Source organism: Convolutriloba macropyga, chromosome 1, assembly GCF_964194025.1.
Source record: "Convolutriloba macropyga chromosome 1, txConMacr16.3, whole genome shotgun sequence".
In the NCBI taxonomy this organism is placed as follows: domain Eukaryota; kingdom Metazoa; phylum Xenacoelomorpha; order Acoela; family Convolutidae; genus Convolutriloba; species Convolutriloba macropyga.
The window spans coordinates 78381930-78408244 of record NC_134468.1 but is presented as its reverse complement, the minus strand read 5'-3'; the positions used below and the strand labels follow the sequence as shown (position 1 = coordinate 78408244).

The 26315-nt window shown below is 38.4% G+C and overlaps 1 protein-coding gene across 1 annotated transcript in view; it reads right to left on the bottom strand.

The window, feature by feature from the left end:
* Window positions 1–581: 581 nt before the first annotated feature.
* The window catches only part of LOC142351020 (E3 ubiquitin-protein ligase rnf213-alpha-like), a 157792-nt gene continuing 132058 nt past the window's right edge, over window positions 582–26315 (bottom strand). Inside the window, exons 7-8 of the mRNA XM_075403112.1 lie at window positions 10362–10620; window positions 582–866 (exon numbers count right to left, since the gene is read on the bottom strand). Coding sequence (XP_075259227.1) covers window positions 743–866; window positions 10362–10620 — 383 coding nt within the window. The 3' untranslated portion in view covers window positions 582–742. The remainder of the gene's footprint in view (window positions 867–10361; window positions 10621–26315) is intronic.

Sequence of the window (26315 nt, the reverse complement as noted above, 5' to 3'; positions counted from 1 at the left end):
AGTTCGTTCCGGTCGAGCTGCTTAATTTAGCGATATGTGTTATTTTCCTAACCATTTCTCGGAGATTGCTTAATTCAATTGAAAAATGTATAAAGTACACCTTCTAAACGATATGTGTTGTAAAATCACCCTAGAGGGTCAGCTCCGAACGATAGGGGACAAAAATATTAAGACCTCTTTGCAAATATTTGTTAAATTATTAGGCATTATTTTACAATGTTTGCAGACTTCTTTATAAATAATTGGAAATTTGACTAAGTTAAAACTAGGGAAAAAACTACTCAGTTTATCCGTTAGTGAATAAAGTAACTTTGGTCGGGCCAAGAGTGGACATTACCCAGTTGTCTTGGGTCGCAGAACTCACCCCAAGCATTTCAAGGGTGTTTAATATCTAGTATTGTAGAAGATGAAAAGCGCCTCACTGTGCCGACACTTTGTTAACTGCAAGGACCAATTGCATTGAAGACACTAATAACTCAAATGAAATAAAGATTTTAGCTCTGAAACAGTCTTTGAAGTTAGGGTTAAGCTTAGATTTTAAATCTCTACAGAAACGTGTTTATGAAGAGTCGATGGAGAGAAACGTATTAGAACTGAAACTTTATATTTTAGTTATGCATCCTTTAACGAGAATTGTAACTAGTTTATTCTAACAAAAAACTTAAACTTTAGTCAAATATTGGCTGAATCAGTGGTTCCCTCTTCAGAGTTTTCCAATCAGTGGTCAACTCAATTGATTCGTTCAGTTTTCAATTTTGATTAAATGCCTCATAATATGCTCTGCATGTTTAACTGTGCACCACTTTGGAAGATTAAAGTCGAACTCTTCGTCCTCATAGACTGGCACCAAGCAATCCTCTTCAATGCTGAAAAACAAAATTCAGTATTTTCAAAATTTCGAATTATGAGTTTCAATTTGCAGTCTTTTCTGCCACTTCAATTTGCAGTCTTTTCTACCACACGAGTTTCAACAAAAGGTAACTGGGACTTAATAGAGAAATCTACTTAAAACTCTGAAAAATTCACCTCTAAAGGTTTTCTAGTGTATTCTAACTACTTTTAAAAAATATTCTGATTTCTGATTATTCTAAGAAAATTCAGTCGGAAGGCATCAGACTAACCTAAATTAAAATACAAAAGACGTAGCCAGCATAGCAAGCATTTAAATAATTGAAAATAGATTGATGTACAGTAGCTGCAGAAAAGACTTCCATTTATGAACACAAAAATGAGATGTCAAATTACATCCTTATTCTCGTTTCAACACTAAATGAGCTAATATATTTAAAATGAAATAACTTTTTCTTTGTCTAGCTTGACTGATGGCAACTCACTAGGAAAAAATAACTCTTTTCCATTAACACAGTCAAACTTCAGTAATATTCCTAACACATCAGTTACGCAGACGCCATTTGCTTCTTCACACAATGTCTCAGTGTCTACTTGCTTTCAAAATTCCGTACCATTTTGATGGTGATCCATCAAGCTGGATGAAATGGCACAGCATTTTTCAAGCTACTATTGACAGAGCACCAATGACATCATCTGAAAAAATGATTCACCTACAATCACTATTAACAGGTGAAGAGAAAGCCCTCGTCGACGGCTATGGTTGCAACGGTGACTTATACGCTTCTGCAATTCATCGCCTTCAAGAACACTTTGGGAATCCAAAGCGATTTGTAAACGCTTTCCTTGAGAAATTGAATAGATTCAAATCACCCAATTTATCCCATCCAGAGAGCTACACACTTCTCTTCTTTTCTTTTGACAATGGTGGATACTTTTCAGCAACTTGGATTCGTTCACGACCTACATTCAACTACGAACCTGAATGTGGCGCTAGCAAAATTGCCCAATCCCGTACGTCTTGAGTGGAACAAATTTGTGCTCGAAAAGGACTTCCAGCAACCATCTCTACAGATACTCTCTGATTGGCTTCTGCACTACTCCAAAGCATGCCGAGATTTAAACTCTAGCCCCCAAACTTTTCAATCAAGCCACGCAAAATTGTCCTGGAAAATTTCTCCGAGTGTACCAAACTCCACAGCAGCTACAAGTGGATGGAAAAACAATCAATTTAAACAGTCAACTAGCAGCTCTAGCAGGAACTCGGTAGTTGAAGGTAGGCAACCCACTGTGAAACTTTGCCCAAGCAATGAAAGTTGCCAATTCCTATACAAGTGTACCCACTTCCAAGCTCTCCCAGCAAGCATTCGTAGAGAGCACATAAGAAAACTTAGATTATGTTTCAACTGTTTTGGAAACCATCACGTGGAAAAGTGCACCTCCAAAAACGTTTGCCGCAGCAACAATTGCGGTATGAAACACCACACTCTATTGCACGATAGTTTTGCTATTAAGTCAGCTTCAAAAAAATCTAATGTGAAAACTTTAAATTTACAAGGAACAAGACAGGTAGCTGTTGTTCCTGTTCAACTCAAAAACGGTGATAAAAATTTGGATACTTATGCTTATTTGGACAATGGCAGTTGCCAAAGCTTATTGCTGAGGTCGACTGCAACAAATCTGAACTTAAGCATGAATACCATTGGCAAAATGCCAATTAGTGGCTATCATATGAATAAAGAAATTGATTGTGCACCTGTAAAACTTCAAATTAGACCCTTACAAGGGGAACAGTCATTCGAACAAATAGACGTGGTCGCCGTTCCAGATCTCAATATGTCACCCGTAGATACAAAGAAACTTAATCATCTCTGTGATTCGTTTGAACACCTCAACCATATATGTTTCCCAGACATAGGGGACAAAAATGTTTCCATCATTCTCGAAATTGTCACTCTAGATCTGATATACTACAAACAAATAGTTAAAGGACCCAAGAATGCACCATGGGGAGTTCAAACCCAACTTGGTCGGACATGTGCCGGAAAAACTGATTTAATCCCAGATGATTGCAATCCAGTTCAGTTCACTCAACTAACAGCCATCCTAATATGGACAACAGTATGTTCAAGTTGGTCTCCGATTGGATGAAAATTGAAAACTTAGGCATAGCATCATCCAAGAAAGCAATGTCTAAAAATGACAAAAGAGCCCTTGATATTTTAGAAAGTACCACTAAACTCGTCAATGGTCATTATGAAGTTGGTCTTCTCTGGAAAGAGAACGCCAATCTCCCAAATAACAGATGGCTTGCGGAGAAACAGCTTTATCAGCTCAACAAAAAACTTTCAAACAATCCAAAATTAAAGCAAAAATACGAGAAAACGCTAGAAAGACTTAAAGAACGGCTATGTCAAAAAATTAATCAAATAAAAGAACAACCAGATGAAAAAATTTCGTTCCTTCCTCATCATCCCGTGACTAACGAGAACAAACCTGGAAAAGTACGCCGTGTCGCTAATGCATCAAGCGTGTTTCAAGGTCAGTCCCTAAATTCTAATCTACTGAAAGGTCCAGATTTGCTAAGCAATCTTACCGGTGTAATTTTGAGATTCCCGGAGAACAAAATAGCGCTTTCCGCTGATATCGGACAAATGTTCATGCAGGTTAAAGTTGCTCCTGAAGACAGAAAATTCCTACGCTTCCTTTGGAACAATGATGGTCGTATTGAAACTTACGAGTACACCAGTCACATTTTTGGAGCCACAGACTCACCATGTATTGCCTCATATGCTTTACGAAAAACTGCTCGTGACAAAGAAAAACAGTTTCCAGAAGCTCTCAAATATGTAGAACGCAACATTTACATGGATGATCTCTATATTTCCACAAATTCACTCGAAGGTGCTCAAAAAATACTGCAAGGAATGAGAAATGTTCTCTCTAAAGGCGGTTTCAACCTAACCAAATGGAACTCAAGCAGTCCTGAATTTCTAAATTCAATTGAACCTAAAATAAGATTACATCCAGACAACGCTCTCCCTCAGAACAAAAAGGTACTTGGTTTATCATGGAACGCAACATTAGATTGCTATGTGATTGAAAGTAAATTACTACAAAAAATTCAGATTACAGGCAATGTAACTCAAAGAGTTTTACTCAAGTTGGCGGCGATTTGGTTTGATCCCCTTGGGTTCATTGCGCCTCTTACAATTCGTCTACGAAAAGTTTTACAAGCCACCTGGAACCATGGTCCAAAATGGGACAAACCCCTTTTACTCGATAACATCCAGGATTTCATTAAGTTAAGGGAAGAAATTCCGGCATTTAAGGACGTCGAAATTCCTAGGAATTATTTCCTAGACAAAACTATAAGCTCAATTGAGCTTCACACCTTTACAGACGCTTCGGAATACGCTCTATCTGCCGTCTCGTACATGCGAATTGAGTACTCGGATCGATGGATCTCCGTTAAAAAAGTAATGGGCAAGGCTCGTGTCGCCCCAATAAAAAGGATGACTATCCCAAACCTGGAATTGCAAGCCGCTGTATATGGAGCTGAATTAGCCCAGTTTATAAAAGAAGAACAAGATATTCAGATTGTGTTTTTTGGTCTGACAGCACTACAGTTTTGTACTGGCTCAGAACACCTGAAATGCGCCATGGAATTTTTGTTCCAAACCAAATAGCCAAAATTCTTGATGTCTTCTCCGCTTTCGATTGGAAGTACGTTTCATCCACAGCTAACCCTGCAGATTGCGGAACTCGAGGATATAGCGTTGAGCAAATGACATCAAAGTCTCGATGGATTTCAGGACCGTCATTTTTGAGTCAAAGAAGATCTGAGTGGCCGAAACATGAAATTTTTCATGCCCAAAAAAAGGTTATTTCGTTTTCTTCGGTAAACTCAACTGTATCGAACATTGTCGACGTGACAAGATTTAGCAGTTGGAACAAAAAAATACGTGTGATAGAACTCTGTATCTTTTTTGCGGACAAGTGTAGGAAACGACACGCAGAAATGAAGTTAGCACATTTCACTAGAGCTTATCTTCAAGTTATTCACAATATTCAGAGACAAGATTTTAACCCAGAATACATGTTGTTGAAAGGAATCGAGGTCTCTAGTACTAGCCGATTGAAATCACTATCACCTTTCCTAGACGAGAATAACCAACTAAGAGCACGTGGTCGATTGGCAAAAGCAAGTCTTCTGATGACCGCTCGTCATGCCATAATACTTGACGGTAACAATGCTGCAGTTAAGCTACTGGTACAACACACACACAATACTAATTGTCATTGTGGTCCCGAGCAGACTCCAAACACTCTTATGGAATACTATTGGATACTTCGCTGTAGAGCAGTTGTTAAACAGACTATACGCCACTGTCTGCCATGTCGTAGAATGCAGCAGGATGTTAGCAAACCCCAGATGGCTGATTTACCAAAAGAAAGATTACCCAAGAAAAATCAGTTCGTCTTTGAAACAACTGGTCTCGATTTCATAGGACCTTTTCCTGTTAAAACCAATGGCAGGTTATCTAGCCGATACATTTTGCTCTTCACCTGTCTTGTTGTTAGAGCAGTTCATCTTGAAGTTTCAAATGATCTCACAACAGACTCTACAATCAACTGCATCAGGCGTTTTATTAGCCGCAGAGGAAAACCCAACAAATTCGTCTCAGATTTTGGCAAGTCATTTGTTGGTTCAAACAACGCTCTGCAATCTAGCATCGTAGAACTGAAGGAATCAAAATTATTGGCAGCTAAGCTACATTCAATGAATATGGAGATAGATTGGAAATTTAATCCCCCCGCTGCTCCCCATTTCGGTGGAATATGGGAGAGATTGGTACAAATTTTTAAACTATCACTTTACAAGGTCATTGGTTCGAGAACTTTAACTGACGAAATTCTGAGTGAAGTTTCTTGTGAAATAGAAGCAAGCATGAACTCCAGGCCTCTCACAAATGTTCCATATGACAAACGACCCCTTACCACTGACTCCAAATCATTTTCTCCTAGGTCGTTCATCCGTTAACTTGTCTCCTTGCGTCTTCATTGGTAAAGAGAAGAACCTTTCAAAAGGTTGGCGTTCAACACAACAAATTGCAATTCACTTTTGGAATCGCTTCCTATGGCAGTATTTACCAACTCAACAAGTACGATGTATGTGGCATAAGACGTCGAAAAATTTACAGGTTGACGACTTGGTATGGATTCCAGAAGACTTCAACCCCGTGGCCTCTGGCCTTTGGCGAGAGTCATTCAAATTTTCCCTGGCACAGACGGGATTGTCCGATCAGTTAAACTGAAGACGTCATTCGGAGAACGCGTTAGACCCGTTGTGAAACTGAGCAAAGTTTTTCCAGAATGAAACCCAATTTTCGACATAAACAAATCAGTCTCTCTAAAGACAGGCATTTTAGGGACAACAATTTGCCCTTCTAAAACAAAAGTGCTTGCTCATATTTTCATAGCTTCTGATCAACACGTTTTACACTCTTACATTCTGGATTGTCATTTACAAACCAGCAGATCGAATCATCACATCTTTATGTTCCATTGATCATCTCTTATCAACAGCCCATTTCAACTTGTTATTGGTTTTATTTTCTCGCAGGTCTAAGACCCACCCTCTTACTTTCCTTTGACAATGGAGGTATTTTGGTTAGTATTTCCGATTAATGATTTGGTTAGCTCGTTTTTACGAACCACCAGCTTTAATTTGTACCCTTATACTTCATTACAGTCAATTTTATTTTACTTCCTGTTTCAACTTTACGGATGATTCAATACGCTGCAATCCGACAGTTTTATTCTTTCTTTGAAATCCTGCAAATGGGGCCGGCGATGTAAAGGACACTGTGACTTCTCGTTAGCAAAAGCCCGGCATATGACCACAATCATAATCATCAAACTGGACGGAAGTAGCTGACTTCCAAAAACTGTAACAACACAATCAAGCGAAACAAAACATAACTGAATTACATTATTAATCAAAACCGTTCCGAAATCATAAGATCTAATTAACCCCATCCTTCCCTTATTCAATAACAAAAATTACTCTGCATTCGCAATAATGAAAAATAGACAAATCATCGCAATAGACACAATGGCCAATGAATGAACAGAAAACCACATTTCTACATATTGCATTTGACGTTCTTTCAAAAAAAGTTAAAGTTCATTTATAATAAACGAATTTGCCGGAATAAGGTTTACATCCAACGAAAAGAGAAGTCACCTGTTATAAAAACCGACGAATTGTTCTAAAATGACTGATTATATTAGAGACAGCTTAAGCCGGTGAGGAAGGGGGCCTGGGAGTTAGAAGCTGGGAATTAGATACTGCTACGGCGCTCCAATTGATGTTGTAAGTGGTTATTCAGATTAACAGTAACAGTAAAAGGGACAAAATTTGGCAAGCTGTTCATTTGAAATTGAATAGTAAATTCTGCCACTTGAGTTGGGCGGCTTAAAATGGTGGACTAAAGCAATTTCCATAAAATGTCTGAGTCAAGCCTGATAAAACTCACGCGAAAAGTCAAAGCAGAAATTTTCATTAAAACATTTGCGAAAACTAATATTGCATTCAACTGATATTCAATCAGAGCAAATGAAATTTGGTCACCATTAACTCTTCTTCGAGTCCTAAAAAAGACCGCGCCGCAATTTAATTGCACTTCTAATGGTTGCAAAAAAATCATGAGACCACGAATCGCTTTGGTATCCTTTCGCGGCTATTAACATTTGCACGTTTACTCTTAAAATATAAAACAAACGATTCTCGCAAGGTTTATATAGTTGACTTGGATGAGAAACATCAGAAGCATCAAGCCCAAATGCAATGAAGCTTCGGAAATATTAAACAGAGCCGGCAAATCGCCAGAAAATAACCACCTTTGACGCGCTGGACGCACATTTGGATTGAAACAGCAAAAGAAAAAAGAAGAGATAAAGATTGCTTAATTCAGCTTCTAAACTGAATGCTAATAAGCTTAGTACTAATTTCAGCTAGCAAGTAAATGTTAGAAGAAAATCACCTGAGGAACTGAGTGCCCTGACACGAGGGCGTTTACGGCTGAGCGCAGGGTACGAGACCCGAGGGGGGCCAAAATTTTGTTCCAACGTATTTAGAGAACCAACGGGTACGAAAGTGTTGAAATTCATTTGAAATTGAAGTTAAGGGTACAATTTTGCGTATTAGTGAAAGAAAAGTTTTCTTCTTAAAAATATGCAGGAGTTTAAATAAACCAAACGTCTCCGTCTCTGATAGCGAAGAAGCCGATTATTTATAGCGGTTTGATTCAAGAAAAGAAAGTCCAATTTTTGCTATAAACTTTGTGTCCCGTAGGACACTAAGTTACAACAATTAGCGTTTCACTTCTTTAAGACTGAATTCAAACTTGCAAACTAAGCTCTCTGCCTAGAAGTTTTAGTGACCGATGAAATTGTATCCTGGGTTCTCTAATGAGCTTTGATAATCTAATTCACTATGACTTAATGACCGGACTTTATCGGTTTATCCCATTTCTTTCAATTTTGCTCTTTTGACATTGACCGTATTCACTGCATTGCCTAATTCAATGCGTGAAAAAATTCAAAATCTATTCAGTTGAAACAGTGAGTGACAAAAATCACGACTTAAACTTGAATATCGTGGCTGATGTAAAACAAAAAAAAACGTAATCCAAGGGTAAACCATGAATAGATTGGGAAAACCGTTTAGAAAAAAAAATCCGATCAAAAAATAAAAAAACAGTAAAAACAAAAGAGAAAGTTCGCAATCGAGAAACCGAATTTCATTCAAACACCGTTTTCTCACTCTATTTGAGAACGCAAGTGGAAACAATTTTACCCCGTCTTTCTGCTCGCCTTTCCGCTCACATTCATGTTTCGGCTTGACCAAAATCACTACTCCAATTTGACTTCAAAATCTTGAAAATGTGTAGGCAGATCTTCAAAAAAACATAGCTGGAAGACTCGAAAACCGACTCGAAGTAGATATTCACGTAAACCTATTCCAACTTATCACCAAACAAAATACTCCTCCACTCATATTTACCTATTTTGAAACAAACACATAAAAAATCAGAGTAAAACTAACATGGGAAAAAATTGTGAAAATGTGGTGAAAATTCTGAGGAAATTTGGTCGAAAATTGCGACCCCGAAACAACTATTGGCAACAAAATCCGAACAAAGAATTCAATAAACGAATACCAATTGAAAGAAAAACCAAAACAAGGTAAACATGGAGAAAACCAAAAGGAGAAAAAAACAACTGCATTTGCGTCAAAAATTTACTGCAAGAGATAAGTGCTGCCGCCAATCAGTTTCTCTGACATAACCCTTTAAAAATTGCTGTGATAGCTGGATAACGTACCCAGTGCCTTCCATACATCCTAACCAACAATAAAAAAGTTTAAAAGCAAAAGAATAAACTTAAAAGAAACGTGAAAAATTACAATATTGTATCATTCATTATATTATAAAAAATGTAATCTATAACATTGAAATGTCAGCTCATAGTCAAAACACCCATGGAACAGCTGTGGATTATCTAGAGGAGAAAACAATAATTGAACAAAGCTCAAATTCAGAAAAAAGTCTTAAAAACAGTCCAAGATCAGCCAATTTTGACCAAAAGTACTCCGTTTTCTTTTTAAAAAACAACTCAAAATCAATATCAATAAAATCAAAAAGTCACCAAATACACCAAAGCCTCTAGCCGCAACCATAAAGTCCTCAATAGATAAAAAAAATTGAAGAAGGTTGCAAAAAGTGTTAAGAACAGACTTCAACAGGGCAAAGTGGCAAAAATAGCTGAAGATATCATCCAAGAGTCTAATAATTGCTTCACATTGTCAAAATCCTTCCAAACTTATAATTACTACCCACAATTAATCCGACAAAAACTTTTGGCTGAAAAACACATCCGAGTAAAAACTAAAAAATACGAGTTATAAAAGTCTCACGTGAATAGAAAACAACGCTCCCTTAGCAATAGTCTTTTCGCTCTCTCTCTCTCTCTCTAAGCTGGTAAAAACAAAAACACTACTCTATCTTCTCTCTAAAAAAATCAAAATTTTGCACGTGCGGCATTGACATTTTAACGTCCTGTTTCAGAACTGCTGGACCGATTTTATAAAAACAGATCAACATAACTCCTCTTCGAGTCCTAAAAAGACAGAGCCCCGATACAATTCAAATTCTTTGAATTGTAAAAAAGGAGAGCGCCAAGCCTGATAATAGCCGTTGAGAGGCTGGTGGTGGCTATTAAAAAACATTGGAGTCTAAGATTTTTGTCGCGCTGTTTTGAAAATTCAATTCATTGTAAAGCCAGAATCATTTGAATCGGTTTTCACCCACTTCAACTAATCTGTTCAGACAACCGGAAATTGAATTTGTCAACAAATATGTTTCTGATTCCGATTGAACACTAAATCAATCAGTTTATTAATTCTATCACGCCTAGGGAAAGTAAGTTTCATATTACGGTCATACTGGTAATTCGGGCTGATGGCGTCCTGCTTGTCCAAATTGAGGAGAACCACTTCGTTCAAAAAGAGCATCAATTTCTCCCTGTTCTTAGCGGATAGTTTTTCCAATTCCTGTTTCTGGGCGGAATTGAGCTCCTGTCTGAACTCCGGCAGTATGCCGGCATATAGTTCCTCGTCTTGATGTTCCAACATCAGTCGAGTCTTCTGTAGCGCCAGCGCTTGCCACAGAGACACACAGGAACACAGAGGCACATCTTCAATGACTAAGCACAATGTGCAGAAATCAAAAAGTTTATTGGTCAGTTGCGGCTTTGTTCAGAATAAATTTCTCCAATGAGTAGTTCAGATTACTTCTCCAGTAGCTACTACTAAGTAAAGAAAGCGACTGGTAGTTGTCGGAAAAACTGCAATGCTCTAATTGAAAAACGCACGGACACCGCTCTATTTTTAAGTCAACAACGCAAATTTCAAGTCAACGTAACTGCAAAATGTATTGATAAAGACAAGTTTAGACTGCATGATTTTCAAGCTTTTGGACGTATCGGTAATACATGGGCACGGGCTTTGAAATAATCACAACAAAAAACCTGTTAAAAAAACAGTATAAATTGTCGTTTAAAACCAAATATCGGTTTCGTCTTTGAAAGCTTGAACCATGTTGTTTACAATTGACAAGAAAAGCTTTACACCACCCCGTTCGTTTTGCAGTTCCAAATCTGTCCGGATATTTCGGGTTTTTTTTGCAGTTCGCATTTGTAACTGTAAATCCACTATTTTTACGGTGCATTTCAATTTAGTCTTGACTAATTGCTAGTCTCAGTTTTCATTGGGCTGGGTTTGCTACGTATCACCCAACACGGGATCTGTCCACTTACACCATTTCAAACCAATAGGGAAAAATCGAAGACAAAGATGTATGTCTAAGACCTGTTTATGCAAAAAGGTTTAAACTTAGCTTGAATTCGTTTTAAATTTGAACTCTTGAAATACCAGAACCTGGGGTTCGTGGAAATTAAATTGCAGTTCGAACAATGTGATATAAGACACAGTATCAAAAAATTTACTACTCAAGTTAATTTTCAACACAACACACAGTAACAATTTTCTGCTCAAGAATATTTAAAATGCGAGACACAGTAACAGGTTATTCACTGCTCAAGTCTTTATTTTGCAATAAATTGGTGAGTGTTAGGGAAAAAATCTTTTGCTCTCTTTTATCACTTGACTACAGCCGTAACTATAACAAAAACTGTGCTTAAACAGTTCCTAAGACAACAGCGAAAGGACAAATTGGAACAACTAATACAGAAGGGCTTCTCCCTCTCAGTTTTTTGTGCTTCTATATTCCTAAATATACTCGGCAAGCTCAGCTCCAACACCACCCGCCCTGTCTTCCTTCATGATCTTTGTCAGTTGGTAGTACTGAAGCAAGCTTTACGACAGGCCTCCTGTAGACTCCATTTTTCGTTGGAATCGTTGTAGATCGAATTGCGCCGTCAGAATTCAGGACCCGCAACGGTTCCATTACTCGACCAAGCTTCTGATACCCTCTTTGTCACTGTCTTAGACCAATCAAATGCGATCACCTAGGTACAGATTTCTGTCGCAACCGATTTTCTACTTTGGCCGATCGTTTTGGCCAGATGAGATCAGAGTAAGCTTGTGTTTGTTGAATGAACTTGAAGTCATCGACAAATTCTGCGCATGGTAAGAAAGGCAGAGAAACATTTTGGTTGCCAAGCAGGAACTGGTTCGGCGTAAAAGCTTCCAGATCGTTTACATCAAAACTGACTGGTGTCAATGGTCTGGCACTCAAGGTCTGCTCAACAAGACGCATTGCTGCCGAAAATGCATCTTCCGTAATTCTTCGTTCCCCAGCATTGCGTAAAATGCTTTCTAGCAACTTCTGACTAATCGATCCCACACCCCTCCAAAATGACGTGCGGCAGGCGGATTAAATTTTGTTCCCTGCTGCAACATACTCTTTGAACTCTCGATCTGCGATCTGCACCAATGAAGTTTGTCCCGTTGTCACTAATCATTTTTATCGGTTTTCCTCTTCAAGCTACTTACCGCGTAATTGTGTTCAGACCACTGTCAGTGTCCCAATTGGCAGCCATATCTATATTCACGCCTTGTGCTATTAGACAGATGAACAAACAGCACCAACACTTTTCAGTTATGCGTTCAATTTTGATTGAAAAATGGGCCAAAGTAATCTATTCCAACGTTGCCAAAAGTTGTTGAAGCATACAGCTGTTCTGTAGAAAGCTGTACCATCACTGGAGCTATTGTTTGTTCCCTGCCCCATCGAAAGCTTATATATATGTCCTTTATTGAATGTAAGGCATTCCTTACGCCAATATTTCAGAATCGTTACCTTAACTATGTTTCTGATCTGCTCACTTTTTCCATGATTACTTATCTTGTGCCCACTACGCGGGAGAAAATCAACAAAGCGATGTTTCCAATTCAACATAAGTGAGTGCATCTTATTGAAGCCCGAATTACTATTGCCAATTCTGACTTTAGCACGAATAAATCCCCTTTTTTCAATGAAGGGTGAAAATTTCAGAATCTAGCGGCTTTTCGACTTCGAGAGATTTAGTCTCTTTGAGTTTTGCTTCAGTAACTTGAAGATGGTTGCTTTTTCATTTTCTTTTTCCTCAATGCCAATGATGTTTGTTGCCGGTTTATTTTTGCCCAATGTTCGCTGAAAATCAGCCATTTCATTTAACAGTGGGTTAAAACTAATAACTCATTCCCATAGAGAAACGTTTTTCTTCTCTTCAGCCTGCATTAAAAAGGCTGAGGCGGGTATGTTTTCTACGTCTGACGCAAGCACAAGTTTGACTTGCTCAGGTTGTTTGCTTTCAGGTTGCCTTAACCAGGCCGACCCAGAGCGCGACTCAATTTTCTTGTGTTCCTTTTTAATAATTTCTTTGGTACCAATATTTGCTGGGTTATCAATAACGCACACATGTTTCCACTGTGCTATCCAGTGTCTCCGCCACGTGGTGAGCGACAGATACTTGTTGTTCGCGGTGAGAGTTAAGTAGCCTTTGCAGTACGGTAATTGAATTCGACCAGTAACTGCAACTGTGTATCTTCATCTAGCCTTCTTTCACAATCTGATCGTTCAATCGCACTGCCATGACAGCGGCTTGCAAATGTGAAATGTGTATGGAGATCACAATCTAATCGGGTCAAATACGGAAGATAGTCGAGACAAGATCTTAATTTGGGTTATCAGAGCTCAGCTTCTCTGTAAGTAACTCTGCAGACCTGAAGACTATCGTTAGTAATATCTGCATATCGTCCCTCGGTATTTCGAAATCAACTTGCTTTGTTTTGCAGATTGATTTTAGGTCTTCCAGTATCGCTGCGTGCACTTCCACGTTGTTGCTGATTCATTCCATCAGATCATATCCAAGTTTTGAGAGGACGCTTTAGCTGATTCAATACCTCGATAGCTTCATACGGAGTCTCTACCAATTTGATCAAATCATTCAACTAGAAGTTGTTGTGAATTGCTTTTATTGCGATAATTAGCTTAACTTCGTTATCGGAGAGGACTTATTTTAGGGCGTGGTTTGCGCATGTTGGCACACATTTTGCTGCCAAAATGTGGCGCTTTACTCGTATAGTTGAAACGATTCTTTAGTTTTGGTCTCCATGGAAACATCAGACAGGTTCTCGGGGAATTGCACTTGCAGAAACATTGATATGTTATCTGCCGTCAGGGCTATTCATCTTTCACAAAATCTGAAATTAGTTTTAAACAACCCAAACACTATTCAGGTCCGGCTATTAGCTTGTCATTAAGGTGTATTTCTTTATTTTTTGATGTAGCGTTGCCAACAAGGCGGAAATTGCCACATTTCACGGGATTTAGCACTGAATGTTGTTCAGTGCTAAATCCCGTGAAGCGTGGCAATGTCAGCCTTGTTGGCAACGCTGCATCAAAGAATAAAGAAACACACCTTAAACACAGGCTAATAGCCGGACCTGAATGGTGTTTGGGTTGGTTGAAACAAATTTCAGATTTTGTGAAAGGTCAAAAGCCCTCGGGAAATTGCACTTGCAGAAACATTGATATAATATTTGTCGTCAGGGCTATTGGTCTTTCACAAAATCTGAAATTTGTTTTAGCCAACCCAAACAGCATTCATGTCCGGCTATTAGCTTGTCATTAAGGTGTATTTCTTTATTTTTTGATGCAGCGTTGCCAACAAGGCGGACATTGCCACGCTTCACGGGATTTAGCACTGGATAACATTTTCCAATGATTCGTTTAATAGTTTCACAGATCACTTGTCAACATCTGTAACTAATGATTGTTAAAACAAAAGCATAAGGCTTCGGTCTTTTTGAAATCTTTGCTCCAATGGGTAAAGCTTACTCAAGTCTGAGCTGTAGTTGTTCGGTATTTCAAGCTCTGATTCACATCAATCCATTCCCACTTCATACCGCTCACCTGTTATTTCATCTTAATCTCTGCGCTTGTAGTTCCTTCTTTTAGTGACCGACGGCGTTGATTTTGAAGCATGCGTCTCTAGGGTTGATTATTTTTTCCATTTTTACGTCTTCGGTAAAGGTGAATTGCCAAAGATTTTGTCTACTCTTGCAATTCACGGGTCCACTGACTACGCATCCTAATTCAGTCAGCCACAGGTTCAATTCGATATTATATTTTCTGGTCTAACAACTTTTGTTATTCCTTGGCATATTGAGCCACATTGATGTCAACTTTCATCAAATTGTAACTTATGTTTGGAAGTACACACAAGCGCTTGAAACATTGTTTCAGTTTTCTGTAGTCAGTTTGTTCGGCCATAGAATTGACGGGTGTAAAAATGTCTCAAACAAATGGATCTCTGAAAGCATTTTTATTTTTACCATAACTTTTGTCAGATCCTTCCTTGCATGTTTGCCAGTTTTATAAACCATAACACCAGTGCCTTGCTTTTGCAAAATCTCTTGAACGCTTTGATCAATGAATCATACCGTTGATCCGCTATCGAGGAAAGCATATGATTCTGGCCTTTTGCCAGGGCTCTGCATTGAGACCGGAACTATCAGAAGAAAACTCGTAACTTTCTCGCTGTTGCTTCCTCGCTGCTACATATCATTCTTTAATTTCATGTTCTTGAACAACGGCCAGTTCCAAACATGATGGTTGCCATCTGCTACCGGACATTGATCACAAAGTTATACAATAACGTAAAATTAAATCAGGCTTGCAGAGTTACCTGACTTCACTTGATTTGCTTTTCCGATGCTCTCCAGCTGCTGATCTATAAATATATGCGTTCATCCCAATTCTCTTGAAAGAATGCTCCAGACAGCACTCTAAAATTGTCCAGAAAAAACCACTCACGAGATTGCGCATTTTGCGTTGCCTGTTGGTAGTGTCTTTAAGTTGCTCATTTTCTCTCAATCGCAAATCATGGGTCTATCCACTTCTGCGATAAAAATGATGGACCATTCAAGCCACTCCTGTGGTTTTCCGTCAAAATTGTTCAACTTGAGCTTTGGTAAACTGCTACCGCTTGATTGTCCAGTATTTGTACTCATAACTACTCTGTGCAAAACATCTCTGTCTTCAACACTTGATGAACGATCCCGAGTTTAGATACTGCGATTAACACTTTTCTTCAATCCGTTTAGGACTGACGTCAAAGCGGGTTTTTGAACGAACTGTAGTTGGTGTTTCTTTCATCGTGTGAACCCATTCCAAGAACACTCTCTTTTTTCGGTGCATTGAAATGTGATCTGTCGCGATCTTTCATTGATTGGGAACTTACTTTATCCCTCTCCAATGCTGTGATTTCCATTTTGCACTCTGGCTCTCGCTCTTTCCCAAAGCTGATGCTGCATCTCCAATTTCTTCATATGCATTTCCAGCTCCATCCAGCTTGTTCAATCAAATTGTATTCTTTCGAGTTGCAATTCTTCGACATCAATTTTGAACTCCTTAATTTTCTTCAAACATTCGTTTCGCTGAGGTTGCCTCCAAAATGTTCTTTATATCTTGATTTTTTGTAAGTTCGTTTCGGGTAACAGTGTTCAGCGTCGCATGGCTTTTTATCATTTTCATCTGAGAGACGACGATTTTTGATCTGTCGGCAATGAATCAATTACAGAAGGTTCGTTTTCAGACGCCTGAACATTTGCAGGACTTTGTTAATTTGACTTACTCTTCTGAAAATATGGTAACCAGTCGATGTTTAGGCTGTTGAAAAACCTTTGTTGTTCTAGTTGATAATTGCAAAACAAATTAAAATCACTTCGTTTTTCACGGAGTTGTAGAGGGTGGTTGTCAATTGCTGGTATCTGTCGATAGATTGTTTTGAGTTTGGTGGGCCAATCACCGATTTCAATTATTTTCTACTCTTCATGTTTTTGCTCTAAGCAGCTCTGAATCTGCTGCTTTTTCCGCTTGTTGCGACTCCGTGATCAAGTCCCTTTGTGTTTGGTTCTTTAGTGATGGTGTCGGGTAAAAAAGAATTCAATTTTGTAATCTACTCAAAAAATTGGACAGCAGTTTCTATTGGAGAGTCCGAATCCGCGGACCAATTGTAACGGCTGCTGTCCCAAAATTGAAAGGAAGAAGTTTACACCAACAAGTTCTTCTTAGAGGCTCCAAATCGGTCGGATATTTTTTTTGCATTTCGCCTCTGTAACTCTCAATCCACTACTTTCTAACCGTTGCATTTCAATTCAGATTTGACCATTTGCTAGTCTTAGTTTCTTCAATGTCAAAATGAGCTGGTTTTGCTCTATGACACACAGCCCGGGATCGCTCTACTTAAACCATTTCAAACCGTTATAAAAAAAATCGAAGACAAACATGTCTACGACCTGTTTATGCAGAAATGTTTAAACAAAAGTTTAAGTTCGTTTTAACTTTGTACTCAAGAGTTGACATTTTTACTCACGAGTAACAATTTATTCAAAAATATTTGAACCGCAAGACAGTAACACATTATTTAATGCTCAAGTCAGTTTATTTTTGCCATATTTTGCTGATTTATAGGAAGCAAGCCTTTTGCGCTGACTGTTTTAGGTGAGTCTATTGGTTGCCATCCCTATTTCCCACTTTCCGCTTTTTTAACTTGATTAACTAGAGCTGCAACTATCACAAAAACTGCATAAATAGCTGCTATGATAACAGAAAGTCGTTAAATATGAACAAATAATACGAATGCGTTTTCTACTCTGTTTTTTGCGTCCAATTTCCTACGGATGCTACCACATCAGCTACGACAAGAGACATTCACTCTCTTAAAAACAACATTTCGGATTTTTGTACTCACGATTCTATTTCATTAGGTTCACATGGTGCTCTGATTGGGAGAGGAAACAAAAATTTGACACAATTGACAGAAATCACGTTTTTTTTTCATTACTACTTCAAAGGTTCATCATTTAGTTACTCAAAGCGCAAATAGAAAAGATCGTTTGACAACAAGATTCTTCAGACAATGAATTTAATTGTAGTTGAAAGTTTACTGCATCACGCCATCAGTGTTCTTGCCTGTAGTAACTAAAGATCATAAAGCTGGTATTCTTTATACGTTCTTTTTAAAACGAACGTGTTAAAAACGTAAACTTATACCAACATGAATCAAAAAATAAACATAGATGGCAGTTGTATCAGGTAATACAAAGACCCCAGTGTCAGTTTCTAAAGCTAAAGGCAACATAATCTGAGGTCATGTTCAGTAGAAGATTAGAGATAACATCCAATTTGGAAAAAATTTTTCTCTTGAGGACAAAACCCCAATTTTCTTTATAGAATGCTCCAAGCAGCACACTAAATCTCTCCAAAAAATATCACTCCCATAAAGGACAATCAGAAACCATAATAGGTTACGTGGCACAAAAACGCAATATTAAAATTGACACTTCAAAAAAGCGTTTCACCTATCTCAAAGATTTCAAGTCCGAAAAAAATATCATAAGTGAATATGATAAGGTCAGCTTACAAAATTCCTCAGATTTTGACTGGGTTGGCAAAACAGGAGATCGGATAGGTAAAAGTTGCACTACGTCAAACCATATAACTACTCAGGAGCATTTAGTCGGTACCAAAAATACAAACAAAATTTTCGGATCTGTTTTGTTTTGGTCCCACAGCTTAGTGGACCTATATCCTTTACACCCCGAGCCGCACGTGCTATTTTTTACATAGTAGCTTGCTATATAACAACATATAAATTGTAACAGGCGGTCGTAAAAAACAATGATGGGCAAAACAGATTAGATCCGAGTTTTCTACCTCAGAGGCAGAAACTAAAAGTCAACATTGACCAAAAGTTCTTCTTATAATCAGGCTTTTATTGATATAATTAGGAATTATATGAACCATGTTCACAATTCCGACGAAATTTGACAATTAGAGCTCCACCACTGACTTACATACTTACCAAACGTATGAGAGCAAACACCTGAACAAATGCGTCGGGGAGAACGAAAGTACCTTTTTCGTGATCTTCTAATACGGAAAAACACTTAAATTGATAGAAGCGGTAAAATTTTTGTTAGTTCTTTTCTCTGAAACAAATGCAACTTAAATAAATATCTTTTATATCCATTCTCAATCACGTACAAATTTTTGATCTCCCTCAAGTTTAATTCAGCTTGATTGCATTATGAATGATTAAGAGAGAGATTGTACTCACACGCGCTATTTGTAGTTTTTATGTTTATGATATTCCCTCAGATTGGTTGTCAGCAAACATCTTTATTTTTAAGATTACTAGATAAGTATAATTATTTCTGCGCACTATGTGCCAATGTCTCACACTAGCAAATGCAAAAGCGCACCTAGTTTGCATTTCTTTTCTAAATGCCGTTTTTTGTCGTGACCTTCTAAGAAGAGGTAAAAGAATTTATAACTAAGGCTGCCAAGAAGAGCAAAATGAGATAAAAATGAAAGGGTAATTTGTCAAGAGGTTAAATCATTGTAACAGTTGGGCTGCAAAGTGGGTTTGAATGATGTAAGAGTGGAGCAGTGAGAGAGCGAAATAAATGTAATTTTCAAAGAAATCAGTCACATAATTGGACTGGCAAGTTTTGGACAAGGACGGTGATCTGGATTTTCAAGAAGCGGCTGAGGGTGGTGCGCTCAAAATTGTCAATGTTCAAAAATGAGGGGGTAAAACGATGAAAGATCTCTGCTAGTATTAGACTTAAAAATCTCATTTATTTGGGTGAATTTACTGATGATTAAACGAATTCACAGGACTCAAGTTTCATATCGAAGAATTAAACAAATGAAGAAAGAAACACACACATACTCAAACGAAGAGTGATAGAGAAAATCGAAAAGATGCTCTGTGATTCAGAGACTTGACGTCAAAATATGTTCGATACTGATCAAAGCAAACATGGGCCTGAGATGAGGGAGTTGAGGCAGAGCATTGAACAGTGCCATTGAATGAAGGGAGCAAAAGTGGAGTGGTCGTCGGTGGAACCCTGTATAAAAATGGCTCCTGTGGTCATACATCACCAACTCCTACTCGTTGGAATTGTCTCCCATGAGTAAAGGATGGTCTTACTGACTAGAAAATCAACAGAATAACGGAAGCGAAATTGAGACTAGTAGATGAAGTCCGACCATTTAGTAGTTATTCGGCTAGACTCCAATGAAATTCTTTTGTCTACTCTAATCGGCTTGAACCTCCCTGCTAGTAAACAACGAACGCAGGGCTAGCAACGTTGAGATTTGAGGGAGCTTGGGATGATTGCTACACTGTACGACTGAAAGTTGATGAGTAGTTGATAGAAAAAACTGTGTGCGCTCCCTGCGCATAATTCGTGTTTGAAAAGAAAATCTTCAAGTAGGAAATACTGTGTAAGGTCCAGACAACAAGCGGCTGAGGGCGGTGCGTTTAAAATTGTCACTGTTCAAAAATGAGGGGGTAAAACGATGAAAGATCTCTGCTAGTATTAGACTTAAAATTCTCAATTAGATTTACTAGATTATTGCAAATTGAATTTATTGAGTGAAGAAAGTTATGAGAAAAAATAATGATCAAACGAGTTCACATGACTCAAGTTTCATATCGAAGAATTAAACAAATTAAGAAAGAAACACACATGTACTCAAATGAAGAATGATAGCAATAATCGAAAATAGACTCTGTGAATAATCAGCGCAGGCATGAGCCTGAGATGAGGGAGTTGGGGCAGAGCATTGAACAGTGCCCTTAAATGAAGGCAGCAAAAGTGGAGTGGTCGTCGGTAGGAATCTGTATAAAAGTGGCTCTTGAGGTCATGTATCAGCAACTTCTACCTGTTGGAATTGTCTCCAATGAGCAAAGGATGGTCTTACTGACTAGAAAATCAACGGAATAACGGAAGTGAAATTTAGACTAGTAGATGAAGTTCGACCATTTAGTAGTTATTCGGCTAGAGTCCAATGAAATTCTTTTGTGTACTCTAATCGGCCTGAACCTCCCTGCTAGTAGACAACGAACGCAGGGTTAGCAACGTTGAGATTTGAGGGAGCTTGGGATGATTGCTACACTGTACGACTGAAAGTTGATGAGTAGTTGATAAAAAAAACTGTGCTTTCCCTGCGCATAATGCGTATTTGAAAAGAAAATCTTCAAATAGGAAATACTGTGTAAGGTCCAGACAACAAGCGGCTGAGGGTGGTGCGTTCAAAATTGTCACTGTTCAAAAATGAGGGGGTAAAAAGATGAAAGATCTCTTCTAGTATTAGACTCAAAATTTTCATTTAGATTTAATAGATTATTGCAAACTGAATTTATTGAGTGAAGAAAGTCATGAGAAAAAATAATGATCAAACGAGTTCACATGACTCAAGTTTCATATCGAAGAATTAAACAAATGAAGAAAGAAACACACATGTACTCAAATGAAGAATGATAGAAATAATCGAAAAGAGTCTCTGTGAATAATCAGCGCAGGCATGAGCCTGAGATGAGGGAGTTGAGGCAGAGCATTGAACAGTGCCCTTGAATGAAGGGAGCAAAAGTGGAGTGGTCGTCGGTAGTACTATGTATAAAAGTGGCTCCTGTGGTCATGTATCAGCAACTTCTACCTGTTGGAACTGTCTCCAATGAATGAAGATGGTCTTACTGACTAGAAAATCAACGGAAAAACGGAAGTGAAATTGAGACTAGTAGATGAAGTTCGACCATTTAGTAGTTATTCGGCTAGAATCCAATGAAATTCTTTTGTGTACTCTAATCGGCTGAACCTCCCTGCTAGTAGACAACGAACGCAGGGTTAGCAACGTTGAGATTTGAGGGAGCTTGGGATGATTGCTACACTGTACGACTGAAAGTTGATGAGTAGTTGATAAAAAAAACTGTGCTTTCCCTGCGCATAATGCGTATTTGAAAAGAAAATCTTCAAATAGGAAATACTGTGTAAGGTCCAGACAACAAGCGGCTGAGGGTGGTGCGTTCAAAATTGTCACTGTTCAAAAATGAGGGGGTAAAAAGATGAAAGATCTCTTCTAGTATTAGACTCAAAATTTTCATTTAGATTTAATAGATTATTGCAAACTGAATTTATTGAGTGAAGAAAGTCATGAGAAAAAATAATGATCAAACGAGTTCACATGACTCAAGTTTCATATCGAAGAATTAAACAAATGAAGAAAGAAACACACATGTACTCAAATGAAGAATGATAGAAATAATCGAAAAGAGTCTCTGTGAATAATCAGCGCAGGCATGAGCCTGAGATGAGGGAGTTGAGGCAGAGCATTGAACAGTGCCCTTGAATGAAGGGAGCAAAAGTGGAGTGGTCGTCGGTAGTACTATGTATAAAAGTGGCTCCTGTGGTCATGTATCAGCAACTTCTACCTGTTGGAACTGTCTCCAATGAATGAAGATGGTCTTACTGACTAGAAAATCAACAGAATAACGGAAGTGAAATTGAGACTAGTAGATGAAGTTCGACCATTTATTTATTCGGCTAGACTCCAATGAAATTCGTTTGTGTACTCTAACCGGCCTGAACCTCCCTGCTAGTAAACAACGAACGCAGAGTTAGCAACGTTGAGATTTGAGGGAGCTTGGGATGATTGCTACACTGTACAACTGAAAGTTGATGAGTAGTTGATAAAAAAAACTGTGCGTTCCCTGCGCATAATTCGTATTTGAAAAGAAAATCTTCAAGTAGGAAATACTGTGTAACGTCCAGACAACAAGCGGCTGAGAGTGGTGCGTTCAAAATTGTCACTGTTCAAAAATGATGGGGTAAAACGATGAAAGATCTCTGCTAGTATTAGACTTAAAATTTTCATTTAGATTTACTAGATTATTGCAAACTGAATTTATTAAGTGAAGAAAGTCATGAGAAAAATTAATGATCAAACGAGTTCACATGACTCGAGTTTCATATCGAAGAATTAAACAAATGAAGAAAGAAACACACATGTACTCAAATGAAGAATGATAGAAATAATCGAAAAGAGGCTCTGTGAATAATCAGCGCAGGCATGAGCCTGAGACGAGGGAGTTGAGGCAGAGCATTGAACAGTGCCCTTGAATGGAGGGAGCAAAAGTGGAGTGGTCGTCGGTAGTACTATGTATAAAAGTGGCTCCTGTGGTCATGTATCAGCAACTTCTACCTGTTGGAACTGTCTCCAATGAATGAAGATGGTCTTACTGACTAGAAAATCAACAGAATAACGGAAGTGAAATTTAGACTAGTAGATGAAGTTCGACCATTTAGTAGTTATTCGGCTAGAGTCCAATGAAATTCTTTTGTGTACTCTAATCGGCCTAAACCTCCGTGCTAGTAGACAACGAACGCAGGGTTAGCAACGTTGAGATTTGAGGGAGCTTGGTATGATTGCTACACTGTACGACTGAAAGTTGATGAGTAGTTGATAAAAAAAACTGTGCTTTCCCTGCGCATAATGCGTATTTGAAAAGAAAATCTTCAAATAGGAAATACTGTGTAAGGTCCAGACAACAAACGGCTGAGGGTGGTGCGTTCAAAATTGTCACTGTTCAAAAATGAGGGGGTAAAACGATGAAAGATCTCTTCTAGTATTAGACTTAAAATTTTCATTTAGATTTAATAGATTATTGCAAACTGAATTTATTGAGTGAAGAAAATCATGAGAAAAAATAATGATCAAACGAGTTCACATGACTCAAGTTTCATATCGAAGAATTAAACAAATGAAGAAAGAAACACACATGTACTCAAATGAAGAATGATAGAAATAATCGAAAAGAGTCTCTGTGAGTAATCAGCGCAGGCATGAGCCTGAGATGAGGGAGTTGAGGCAGAGCATTGAACAGTGCCCTTGAATGAAGGGAGCAAAAGTGGAGTGGTCGTCGGTAGCACTATGTATAAAAGTGGCTCCTGTGGTCATGTATCAGCAACTTCTACCTGTTGGAACTGTCTCCAATGAATGAAGATGGTCTTACTGACTAGAAAATCAACAGAATAACGGAAGTGAAATTGAGACTAGTAGATGAAGTTCGACCATTTATTTATTCGGCTAGACTCCAATGAAATTCGTTTGTGTACTCTAACCGGCCTGAACCTCGCTGCTAGTAAACAACGAACGCAGAGTTAGCAACGTTGAGATTTGAGGGAGCTTGGGATGATTGCTACACTGTACAACTGAAAGTTGATGAGTAGTTGATAAAAAAAACTGTGCGTTCCCTGCGCATAATTCGTATTTGAAAAGAAAATCTTCAAGTAGGAAATACTGTGTAACGTCCAGACAACAAGCGGCTGAGAGTGGTGCGTTCAAAATTGTCACTGTTCAAAAATGATGGGGTAAAACGATGAAAGATCTCTGCTAGTATTAGACTTAAAATTTTCATTTAGATTTACTAGATTATTGCAAACTGAATTTATTAAGTGAAGAAAGTCATGAGAAAAATTAATGATCAAACGAGTTCACATGACTCGAGTTTCATATCGAAGAATTAAACAAATGAAGAAAGAAACACACATGTACTCAAATGAAGAGTGATAGAAATAATCGAAAAGAGGCTCTGTGAATAATCAGCGCAGGCATGAGCCTGAGACGAGGGAGTTGAGGCAGAGCATTGAACAGTGCCCTTGAATGGAGGGAGCAAAAGTGGAGTGGTCGTCGGTAGGACTTTGTATAAAAGTGGCTCTTGAGGTCATGTATCAGCAACTTCTACCTGTTGGAATTGTCTCCAATGAGCAAAGGATGGTCTTACTGACTAGAAAATCAACGGAAAAACGGAAGTGAAATTGAGACTAGTAGATGAAGTTCGACCATTTAGTAGTTATTCGGCTAGAATCCAATGAAATTCTTTTGTGTACTCTAATCGGCCTGAACCTCCCTGCTAGTAGACAACGAACGCAGGGTTAGCAACGTTGAGATTTGAGGGAGCTTGGGATGATTGCTACACTGTACGACTGAAAGTTGATGAGTAGTTGATAAAAAAAACTGTGCTTTCCCTGCGCATAATGCGTATTTGAAAAGAAAATCTTCAAGTAGGAAATACTGTGTAAGGTCCAGACAACAAGCGGCTGAGAGTGGTGCGTTCAAAATTGTCACTGTTCAAAAATGATGGGGTAAAACGATGAAAGGTCTCTGCTAGTATTAGACTTAAAATTCTCATTTAGATTTACTCGATTATTGCAAACTGAATTTATTGAGTGAAGAAAGTCATGAGAAAAATTAATGATCAAACGAGTTCACATGACTCAAGTTTCATATCGAAGAATTAAACAAATGAAGAAAGAAACACACATGTACTCAAATGAAGAATGATAGAAATAATCGAAAAGAGTCTCTGTGAATAATCAGCGCAGGCATGAGCCTGAGATGAGGGAGTTGAGGCAGAGCATTGAACAGTGCCCTTGAATGAAGGGAGCAAAAGTGGAGTGGTCGTCGGTAGTACTATGTATAAAAGTGGCTCCTGTGGTCATGTATCAGCAACTTCTACCTGTTGGAACTGTCTCCAATGAATGAAGATGGTCTTACTGACTAGAAAATCAACAGAATAACGGAAGTGAAATTGAGACTAGTAGATGAAGTCCGACCATTTAGTAGTTATTCGGCTAGACTCCAATGAAATTCTTTTGTCTACTCTAATCGGCCTGAACCTCCCTGCTAGTAAACAACGAACGCAGAGTTAGCAACGTTGAGATTTGAGGAAGCTTGGGATGATTGCTACACTGTAGGACTGAAAGTTGATGAGTAGTTGATAAAAAATACTGTGTACGTTCCCTGCGCATAATTCGTATTTGAAAAGAAAATCTTCAAGTAGGAAATACTGTGTAAGGTTCAGACAACAAGCGGCTGAGAGTGGTGCGTTCAAAATTGTCACTGTTCAAAAATGATGGGGTAAAACGATGAAAGGTCTCTGCTAGTATTAGACTTAAAATTCTCATTTAGATTTACTCGATTATTGCAAACTGAATTTATTGAGTGAAGAAAGTCATGAGAAAAATTAATGATCAAACGAGTTCACATGACTCAAGTTTCATATCGAAGAATTAAACAAATGAAGAAAGAAACACACATGTACTCAAATGAAGAGTGATAGAAAAAATCGAAAAGAGGCTCTGTGAATAATCAGCGCAGGCATGAGCCTGAGACGAGGGAGTTGAGGCAGAGCATTGAACAGTGCCCTTGAATGGAGGGAGCAAAAGTGGAGTGGTCGTCGGTAGGACTTTGTATAAAAGTGGCTCTTGAGGTCATGTATCAGCAACTTCTACCTGTTGGAATTGTCTCCAATGAGCAAAGGATGGTCTTACTGACTAGAAAATCAACGGAAAAACGGAAGTGAAATTGAGACTAGTAGATGAAGTTCGACCATTTAGTAGTTATTCGGCTAGAATCCAATGAAATCCTTTTGTGTACTCTAATCGGCCTGAACCTCCCTGCTAGTAGACAACGAACGCAGGGTTAGCAACGTTGAGATTTGAGGGAGCTTGGGATGATTGCTACACTGTAGGACTGAAA